Genomic DNA, 11,146 nt, shown 5'->3' with positions numbered 1-11,146 from the left:
GGGGTTTCTCATCTAGTTTTGGTGGCTGCTTCGGCTCCCTTGGCTGTCATGTGAACATGCCTCTGTACCAAAATACTGCTGCGGGGGGGAAATCACCGTAATTATTTGTTCATAAGGGCAAGTTTAAGTGCATAACGTTTGGCTGTTTAAGATGCGCACACAACTTTAGGGCCACCGTGTCCCTGTAACCGAAGCAAGAACCCAGTGTCGCAGCTGTGGCAGGATCGGCCCCGGAGGAGAGGGGCTGCGCGGAGGGGCTCTAACACAACAGCCACCAGTGACACAGTCTGGTTAAAAGCACTTGTTTATTGGTTACAATATCAACTCATGGCAACATCTTTCACTGAGCCACTGTACAAATACAAAGAAAAAGATCCATCGTGGGAAAAAAAAAAGAAGCTATAAACAGAGTTCATAGCAAGTGATTTTTTTTTTCACAGGGAAGTCTTTTTACAACAGCACTGTTAAAGAACAAATGGCACGAGTCCCTGGTTTTTTTAATAGCTTAAATAAAAGCTTTAAGACTGTTTCTGAATACATACACAATCCAAAGGCAGTGCAGAATCACTTCATAATTGGTAACATTACTGAAGTTTTCCAAAGTAGTCAGCAACAAGAAAAAAAAAAACCCAAAACCAAACCCCCAAAAAACCTAGCTGATGAGAAATGCTGGGAACTCAAGGCAAATGAAAATCAAGCAAGTTTAGAAGCATTTTGTTTTGGACTCCTTTGGATGTAATATGTACTACAAGTGTTCAGATGCTTTTATTTAAAAAAAAAAAAAAAAAAAAAAAAGGAGAAAAACACAAATAGAGCACCATTGTGTAAGTAAAACAAAGGCTTGAAATATCTAAGACTATTCCACCGAAGTCCATATTAGTTAAAACCTAAACATACTGTGTGGTATAAGAATGTCAGGCACATGTAATCTGTTATCAGTTATATCAATTAGTAACACTGTTCACACATTTACCATAACAACACTGCATTAACATTCTGCATGTATTTTACATAACCAGCAATTGGATAAAAAGGCTTGTGGTGCCTCTGAAGTGTAGGAAGTAGTTGTACCAGCATGCATGCCAGGTTACTGTATACAAAGTGCACCATCAACCCATGCTTAATTACTTTTACAGGAAACGCTATCTCAAAAATCAGTCATTCTGCTACACAACCATTTATACCAACTAGTTGAATTAGCCAATACTCTCACCAACATCTTAAAGCACAGCACTAAACCTAGTGGAGGTGACAGTGTCCTCAAAGAGGAAAGACTAAGCACTCTTGGAATGTTTCACAATGTTTTCATTCCACCTTAAAGTAAATGTGAACTTCATTGTGGGACAAGCGGTTACACTAACTGAGTTAAAGAGTTAACTATTTCCAACCCATGCATTACAGTAAGCACACTGGGACCAGCTGTTACATCAGTTCAGCTTTGCCAAGGCCAGGCCCTCTCCTTAGGCAGGGGGAAAAGCCTATTTGATCCACGTTCCGTTCCGAGTGATACGTGTTGTTGTCAACGCATTGAACTATCAGTTCTGCCAGATACTGCGACGGGGCTGCAGTTTAGCAAGGCAGAGGATAGCGACGTTTGGAAGAAAAAAGGTCTGGAGACAGATGGAAATAGGCCCACGTTACCGGAGCAAGCGAGTATACGTCAGCGCGATGCCACGTAGAAGCTTTTTGTGGTTTCCAGAATCTCACCCAGCATCTCTACCAATAAACGGATGTCCGAGTCTACAGGGGAACGAGCCCAGGGTGGGCGCTTGCCTGATTAGAATGTTCTAGTGCAAAGTTAAATCAACATTAGAAAATGCTGACTAAAAACTGTACCTGAATAAAATAAATCTTGTTACCAAAGCACACAGTTCCACTTTCCGAGCCATAACCGATCTTTTTAGAAGAGAGAGGCTGGGAAAGAGTTCCCTTGCCACCGTTCTGGCACGATGGTCTTGGTTACTCCATTTCTGTAATCACACAAGTTATCTGACTTTCAGATAATGATGTAGTTTGGCAACAAACTTTTAAAGACGGGTTAAGATGGACCCACGGTGCTGCAAAACCTGTTCAGTGAGCGAGTTTGCTGTCACGGTGCTCGGTTAGAAATCGCACCAGCTGCACGCTTGAGCCTACGTGAAACCATAGGCACGTACCATTTTCTTTGACATTAAAAGCTGGGAATAAAACCTTTTTAAGTAAAAACCTACAAAGGATCATTTTATTACCTTCCTCGTATTAGGAGGAGCTTCAGCTTTTGCCATTAAAACCTCACCCGGTTTAGTAAGGGCATCAATCTTGAAAGGTCACTGACGGCCCCTTAAAAAAGGAAATACCGCAGCCCTGCAAGTTCATTATTTGGCCTCATGTAATCACAACGTGTTACATTACAGCTGTAGGCTTCAAAAAAAAAAATAATTACCTAAACTATCCAGGACAGTAATTAAACAGCAAACGTCACCTTGGCAGGATCTACCACAAGCTCCGCACAAGTTCCAAAGAAGCACCAGACACTGTTCCCCCAGCTGTGCTCGGGCTTCTTCCAGGTTTCCTCGAGCACGGACGCAGAAGGAGCCCGCTTAGGACCTGCAGCACTACAAACACTGGTTAACTGAACACCAAAACCCGCAGGTATTTGTATGATGCTTTTGGAAACCTCGTTAGCAAGTAGTTGGCATTCCTTAATATTTTAAAAGCAGCTGAATCCAACAGACAGTTGCCCATCAGACAATGACAGTGACATTATTTGCAGTAATACCTGCATGAGCGCCATTACCATGATTACAGTCTACCTGAACTTTTAAGAAAAGTTATATACATTTGTAAAATTGTTTTTGGAGTTTCGCAAGTAGAAACTAGTTTTTATACCAGAATGTAAAAATGGCACCTGTCTTCGCAAAGGTGTTGACTAGGAAACTGGTGCAAAAACACACTTCTATGGAAAACAATTTTTTAGAAAAAGAATATTTTCTTAAAATTCCTTAGTAACAAATTTCCAGAATGACTCACTCAAGGCAGCTGTGAGTTAAAAAAAATAATCAAGTGCACCACTAAAAAATAAACCAAGTCTGCAAGATCCCAAAGAGCTGCTCACTTAAGAGAGTTAACAGGAATTCCGTAATAGTTCTGTTAGTGCAGACAGATCGTAAAGCAAAATGCAGAGGAATTCCTGTGACATACAATACAGGGTGATTTTGGTCCTACACCAGAGTCTGCTGTTAGTAAAAGTATACTTCTCCAGCACAACATGCACCTTTTTCTTTTTTTAAAAGCAAATTTACCGCGATTGACTAGTACATTTATTGGCACCTTCACCATTATAGACATGGCAAGTTTACAGGCACAGTCTGGAAGTACTGAAATTTAGGATTACAAATGTCAGAAACTTGACAAATAGTCACCTCAGCCACCAATCTGTTTTGGTATATTACAAGATACTGGGCACTTTTATTTACTACCTGACCCAGAGACACCCAGACTCCCCATACCTTCAGATGAGGGCAGAGTAACATTGTCTTCCAACCCGGTGATTTAAAATTCACGTTATCTTTAAAATAAGTCACTTAAGAGAAGCCAATAGACTTAATTCCCCTTTCCAAGAATGCCACAGACATTCAGATTCCCAAGAGCACATCCATTGCAAGCGCGGGCACGCTGCCAGGCACCAAAAAGTTAAGCCACCTTCCCAGGTGGTTCCAAATTGGCATCAGTCCCTTGATTCTCCTATATCTGCACTCAACTGTACTTGATCAGAACCTATTGTTTATAAGCAACTGACATCAAAATCAGAATAAAATCAGAAACAGGAGAGGAAATGGCTATTTACATTGTCAGAGCTGCAGAACAATTAGCATCTAATAAGCCACCGTGGTACAGACCTCTGTGACCACAGGAGAACAAGCAAGTCACTAAGTTTATACTAGAAAGGGTCACACAGGTAAGTTAAGGTTATTTGGTTCATTGTAAGTTACACAATTCCTTTTATAATTCACACTGCACATAACTGACAACAAGCGCTTTTGGTTGTGGTATGCTTTGGCAACCCCCTAATTTGGAGGGGGATTACAGGCGATTAACTGCACACTGAAATCTTCTTTAAGAATTTAAGCAAAGTCCTCCTGAACGTCTCAGTCGACTGTGGTAATTGAGCAAGCTTTGCGAATACACCGCGCCCTGCGCACTGAGCATCAGCCAAATCGTTGTGTTAGTGCAAATCAGCTGGAGTTTGTGACGGGCCAAAACTACCTCACTCAGAGCTGAGCTGACAAAGGAGAAGCACTCGGCCACTTACCGACAGCAACGCAGGTCACTTGGCGGCCGTGGCCAAGGACTACGCGGAGTGACTGATGCAAAAAGCTGCAGTAAGCAAGCTAATACTTCTGGAACTGGATATGGATTTTATTTCTTTTTTTTTTTTTTTTCCTCATTATTTTTGCTGTTGTTGCAAGTCTGCCTGGCGTTAACTCCTTGATGTTTGGAGGCCATGACTGCCAATGGATGAACCAGGAACCACTGGCTTGAAGGAAGAACCCCCATGATTAAAAATAGGCAAGCAGGTCAAGAAGTGAGTGAATAAGGCGACAGGTATTAACTGGGAGTCTCCAGGGCCTTTAAAAAAAAATTCAAATGCCTTCCATTATAAAAACACATACATACCATTGGCTTCACTTTATCTACAATAAATTCACAAAAACATTTAAAACAGCAATCTAGTTCATCCACTACAAAACTCAGAAGTGACATCTCAGGTTAAAAGCAAAGCTATAAATGTATTCCTTAAAAAATGCAAACATACTTCTTTACATACAGACAAATGTTACATGATTGGCTGCTATAATGTGTATATTCTGTTATGTACAAAAAAAAAAAAAAAGTACAGGATTAGCAGACTGAGCACAAGCAAAAACCCTTCAAGGACAATCTAACCAAACCACCAAAAACAAAAAGACTGGCTCTTAGTTTGTCGGTCACCATGATTATGTGTGCTGGCCCCTTTTAAAAAGTCAGTGATTTCTTCCCCCCTCCCCTATTTCTTCACTTGATTTTTTTTCTAGTTTACAGAAAGCCTTTTTGTGTAATAATCAGTGAATAGAAAAACTTCACCTGCAAATACAAGGTAGAAATGTTATTTCACAGCTATAGGCTGCAGCATTGATCTCTCCAGATCTCAAATGGAGAATGTACATGTTTGGCTCCCAGTTAATTCCAGATTCTGAGAAAACTGTCCCAAGACCCTGTAGCTACAGCCATGCCGTCATCAGTAACACCTAAACAGCTGACACGGTTGTCATGGCCAGCAAGGACACCTGGAAAAGAAGAAGCAATGACAGTGAATATTCAGAGGATGGCAGGGACCTCAGCTGTCACTCTGCTCTCCCAGGTACGTCGTCACATTTGCTAAAAGAGACGTAACGCGAGCTCTAATCACCCTGCTTGTCTTTACCCTGAGGAACTATACACAACACAGTGGCCTTACCAAGGAACTCAACCATGAGGTTTTAAAAAATGTGTACACGCAATATGGCTTCCAGCTTTCTTTCTGCCCTTATGACTTCTTTCTGTCCCAAAGGCCTCCTCAGCCCTAATCAGGCTCCCTACTGGTTTTCCCGTTTTCAGCAGTGCTGTGCACAATTTCAGCCATCAAGCACTTCCAAAATCAAACGCGATGTCTTCTGACAATGGCCTGGATACAGGACCTACCTCAAGTCTCCTGTGTTTCACAAACTGTAAGGATTAGAAATTCCCCATCTTTTGTGTCAGACTACTAGAAAAGCAGCACCGTGCCCTGCCTCTTCCTGCTCCATTTTTGCTTTCCTTCTAGCCATCCTTGCACCTGACTGCTCTCCCAAGGCACCACATCCAGGTCTGTTAAACCTCAGCCTGTCCATGTCCCTTCAGGAAAAGGATTATCTTTTCAGTCTGAGCAGCAGAATCAAGGTTCAGAACTGAACCAGGCCCCGTCATTTAAATTACTGTCTGGAGGGAGAAAGATGTAGCCGAGCTATGAACATGCTGTCTGTCCTAGAAGCGACTAACTCCAGGACTGAAAGTGTCCACTTCCCCAGGAAATTATGGCCCCCTAACTTAGTGCTACCCAAATTACTTACTGATGGGTGCAAAAGTCAATGCAAATGTGTAATTTTATATTACTTAATTCCATTCACGTCAGTGAAATAGATTTTCTGTAGACGTAACACGATATTGGAGGCCACTCCTTAGCCTCAAGAGCTGGTGTCTTCCAGCCCACAGATATATCATGGCTGATACCCAAGAGAAGGAGTATTTATTCCACTGACTGGAGCGTTTACTCCACACAACACAACTGGGATGTATAACTAAACGCAATAAAATATAAGGATGCCATTCCAAAAGAAAACTGTTAAAAGGAAGCATGGAGATTCCTTAACATCAGCAATAGCACCGGCAATGAACTGGCTGTGCATTTTCCATAGATTTTGAATATCTACCTGCTGCTAAGGAAATAGAAACACGTACTCACCTGCTCTCTCCCCTTTCAGAGTATCCCACACATTGCAGTTGAAGTCATCGTAACCTGCTAGCAAGAGGCGACCGCTTTTTGAGAAGGCTACAGAAGTGATCCCGCAGATGATATTGTCGTGTGAATACATCATTAATTCCTGATCTGCACGTAGGTCAAAGAGGCGGCAAGTGGCATCATCAGATCCAGTGGCAAATGCATGTCCATTAGGGAAAAACTGAAAATTTTAATTAAGAGACAGGAGTTTGACACTAGAAAAATATGATGTTCACACACTATTTCAAAAATCATCACAGGATAATTTTGCCAGGGTGACCAGGTAAAGGCAGAACTATGTATTTAAAAAAAAAAATCCTGCATGGTAAAAAAATGCAGATACACAGTTATGTGATGGAACACTTCTAGAGGAGTAATAACACCTGAATGTCTGGAATTTTACCCAGACAGTTCCCTGCATGTGGAGTAACAGGAGTTAAAGAGGATGCAACTAACTCCTACAAATGAAGCAAAATGCAGTACGTGCATCCTGGCTGTGGGCCAGGAAGACCTGGCTGAAGTGGCACACAGTGTTCCATCCCGAGCTGGTCAGTCACATTGGCTCAGTCAAGATAGAAGAAAGCAAGCAATTCAATTTCCAAAAACCTACTCCAGATCAGTCATTCTTACAACAGCCGTACTGACTGAGATGGGGCTGAAAAGGGCTCAAGACATGTCAGGACTCAGGTCTAAGTATAGGAACCGCATTTTTCTACTGGTCATGCTTTTGGTATTTTCTCAGCCTTAATAATTTTTCATGTTTATCAAAAACAGATGCAGCTTAGACTTAAGATTTCATTCCCTATTTATCAGAACTGGTATCTTGAAGATCAGAACATAGTGTTACTATGACAGAGAGGAAATATAGTCCAGTTTATAAATATTACAAAATTATTCCAGGGATGAATATTCAACATAAGCACTGATTTTAAAATTGCCTTCCAGAATATTTTGCTCTTTTCAACAAAAAATATCAAGTACACTTTCATTCAACAAAAAGCTTTAAGATGAAGATGCTCGGCTGTTTTGCTCCCCCTCAGTATCTCTCATTTATCGACAATTTTCAGTTTTTAACTCGTTGCCACACTGCAAAACATTTCCCTCCTCCATTCTTTGTTTCCTAAAAAAAGTAGGGTCTGTTATTGAACAAAACCAGCTGAAACTATTCCAAGAACAGTTCAATGCATCACAGATGACAGTAGTAATAACTCGGTTATAAACTAGATCGTAAGTTATGAGACAACCTTCTTCATTACATACAATTTAACGTCTCTACCCTAACAAAGTTAACTGATTTTAAATCAAGGTAAGCCAGCAGACTATAAGCTGAATTCATGCAACTATAGCATTCATCCTCCCCCTTTCTTCCCATGTGGAAATACAAATGGTCACTTACACAAACTGCATTAATATCTGACACATGCCCTGTGAACGACTGCCTGCACATTCCATCCCGAATATCCCAAAGCTTCGAGGAGGCATCACAGGCACCCGAAACAAAAGTCCTCATATCTGGACTTAGAGAGAGACTCATCACATCGCCAGTATGCCCAGTGAATGTGGTGGTCTGTTGACCAGTTTCAATATCCCACAGAGCGCTGCAGATAAAGCAACAACGTTAACACCATGTACGTGGTCATTCCAAGAGTTTAAGTTTTACATACAAATTAAGGCGGGGGGGGAGGGGGAGGGAAGAAGAGTTGCGGGGGAAAAGGCCAACAGAGTTCAAAAACTCACCAGGTGGTGTCTCCTGAGCTAGTGACAATTTGGTTGTCATCTAGAAAGCGACAACAGGACAAGTATCCTAAAAATAAAAGTTACGTTTGATTCAGACCCTGGAGTAATAACTGAGGTTTAAAATCCCAAAGCAATGATTAAAGCTCCCCCACAGCTAGTCTGTAACCAACAACACTATGTCACAGGTCACAATACACCTCAAAGTGACACTGTTTCATTTGATGCAACACAAAACCAAAGCTGAAGCAAGAATATGGCTGACCTGTGTGCCCTGGCAGCTCCCGGCTCACTCTCACATTGCCCTCTCTGGTTTTTAAGTTGTATATGGAACAGATGTTGTCCAATCCACCACAAGCAACGTAGTTTCCAGACGGTGCGTACGCGCAAGTCATCACCCAGGAGGATCTCAAAGGAATGGCATGCATCTTCAGAAAGACAAAGCTCATGAATGCTATGTCACATGTCAGCTTCCAGCTTTCACTGGGGTCATTCTTACCAGTTAATGAATTATAGCAGATTGAACACACCAAGCAGACGGTGGTATTGTAATTTTCAGTATTCTGATTTTATAACATATTACAACTAATTTCATATTTATACATACATACATACCAGGATGAAAAATGCCAGTAGTTTCCAGGATAGATATACGGAACTTCAGTACGTTATCTAATAGCAAAGCTATTCTAAACTTAAACATTTCCAGCATTTCTTTATTCTACTTAGATTTCTTTGTCCAATTCTACATCTCTGAACTATAGGTTATAAAATGGGATGGTTGCACCCACGGAGACTGGACATTTACAGAAACAGATGACCACTCCACACTTTACCTAAGCTTTTCTCATTTAACAGCTTTTTCTTTTTTTGCGGTTTTTTTTCCTCCTCCTCCTTTCTCTGCCCTCAAAAGCAAAGCACTCTTGTAAATTCTGAGGTTATGTATTTCTACAATACAAAACTCAATTCGTTTTAGAAACAACACCACACAGGCAGAGAGCAACAGCTAAAAGCAACTGCACTAGCAAATTAAGAGTGCAGATGTTACGTATTACCTAGAACTATTGCTTCTGAGACACAGCCTACAACATGCCACTAGTAGTCATCAGCCAGTCATGAAAGGAAAAATAAAATGACATCTGAATTAGAAAAGACTGCTTCTTTCCATTTTTGCCTTACAACCATAGGAAAAAATAGAAGTCCCCTCACACATACAAATTATGCATGAATTATTGATATGGATTATAAATAACTCTACCTTATTTGTTGTGTAACTATCCCAAATAATTAATTTTCCATCTTGAGAAGCACTGACTAGTAGCCTAAATAGAAACACAAAATATAATATGTTAATATAAAACAAAAACATTATCTCAATATAGACATGCATCATACATGGTTACCGAGTGATTCAGAAATGTCTTAATTCCTTTGCTACCCTCTGGTTGGGTTTTTCTGGGGGGTAGAAGCATTTATTGGAAAAAATCTGCAAAGATCTACATATTACCTGACTGAAGAATCACGTGTCCACAGGGACTCATTATTAACAATGGACAAAACCGAACAACTTTCCAAAACAATGTTCTATGAACTCTCTCCACAGTTGCTTTTATTTGTCATATACTAATATTTTAACTACATAGCTACACAAAAATAAACAAGAAATTTAGGGGAAAATAAGATTTATTTTGAGAACAGATTTTAGATGTATTTCTTTCTGGACTACATGACAGAGAACAGACCATGAGGCACTGTTAACACCTGACCATCGGTCACTCCAAAGGCAGCATAACAAAACTCCCTCCTAGAAGCCAAGTAACTTTTTCCACTATGTACAGAAGGATCTTTCTTCAATAAAACAAAACTTGTCCATAAATTTTTTAAACCTCTTACCACAGAAGTTACATAATTACTCAACATCTTGAAAAATACGTTCTCCAGCATTCCAAAAATACGCCCCACCACATAACCTCCTCTGCTTAAACTGACTCCAAGAATTCAGTCACAACTAAAAGAAGGAAAAGGCAAATTGTCTGTGGCCAGAACAAGCAAAGTCCCTCTCCTGTCTAATCAAGGCTTCTGTAGGACCACTATGCAATCCTCACTGGTTTTAAAAAGGCAAACTGTAACTAAAGACAAAAAAAACCATCAGCTGTGGTCTATGATCTCCTTGCAAGGGCACCAACACCATACCATACGGCTCCCAAAACCTGATACTAATTTGAATTTGACAATCCGATTTCTAACCCTTAAACTGCAGGTTTAAGAGTCACTTGTACAAACCTTGAGTCCGATCCCCAGTGCATAGCGTAGATTTTGGCTAAGTGACCTCTAAGCGTACGCCTTGTTCGCATTTGAATCCGACCCACTGAGTCCAGACTTGTTGTGATCTAAAAATAAATAAAACAAACCCCTGAGATACTGAGAACTATTTTTAATATAAAGATAACTAAATATATTTGAACTTTGATAGAAAATAATCTATCTTGGCAAGCAACATTTTAAAAAAACAAAAAGGATACTAGTGTACAAACCAGGATTAGGTCCATACAACACTGAGGAAAACAGAATTTACAAAAGACAGATACACTTCACAATGGCTATACCTGAAAGCTTTTTTTTAAAGTACTACTATGTAATACTGAGGCTATTTCAGATTATCATATCTGTACAGTTATCAATTAAAACCAATCAAAGAAAGTGCTCCAGTATTTACTGCTCCATTACTTTTTAAAGCATGGCAGAACTTTAAATGCAAAATACTTCTGTTTCCAAAATACACCTAAAAGACATTTAAATCTTTCCAAATACACTAAACACACTACTTAAAAGGTAAACTGGAAGCAGGACCCATTAAGACAGTGGGGGCTTTTTTGA

General features: G+C 40.2%; 1 protein-coding gene across 6 annotated transcripts in view; it reads right to left on the bottom strand.

Annotated features, from left to right (window-relative positions):
• Window positions 1-288: 288 nt before the first annotated feature.
• Window positions 289-11,146, bottom strand: part of GNB4 (G protein subunit beta 4) — a 78,073-nt gene continuing 67,215 nt past the window's right edge. For all 6 annotated transcript variants that reach the window (XM_040613186.1, XM_040613190.1, XM_040613185.1 and 3 more), the window contains 7 exons: window positions 10,553-10,659; window positions 9,528-9,591; window positions 8,535-8,697; window positions 8,273-8,339; window positions 7,932-8,133; window positions 6,500-6,716; window positions 289-5,306 (listed from right to left, as the gene is read on the bottom strand). In XM_040613186.1, the coding sequence (XP_040469120.1) occupies window positions 5,200-5,306; window positions 6,500-6,716; window positions 7,932-8,133; window positions 8,273-8,339; window positions 8,535-8,697; window positions 9,528-9,591; window positions 10,553-10,659 (927 nt within the window). In that variant the 3' untranslated portion in view covers window positions 289-5,199. The remainder of the gene's footprint in view (window positions 5,307-6,499; window positions 6,717-7,931; window positions 8,134-8,272; window positions 8,340-8,534; window positions 8,698-9,527; window positions 9,592-10,552; window positions 10,660-11,146) is intronic.

This window comes from Falco naumanni, chromosome 13 (genome assembly GCF_017639655.2).
Source record: "Falco naumanni isolate bFalNau1 chromosome 13, bFalNau1.pat, whole genome shotgun sequence".
Classification (NCBI taxonomy): Eukaryota; Metazoa; Chordata; class Aves; order Falconiformes; family Falconidae; genus Falco; species Falco naumanni.
This window is presented reverse-complemented; position numbering and strand designations above follow the sequence as displayed.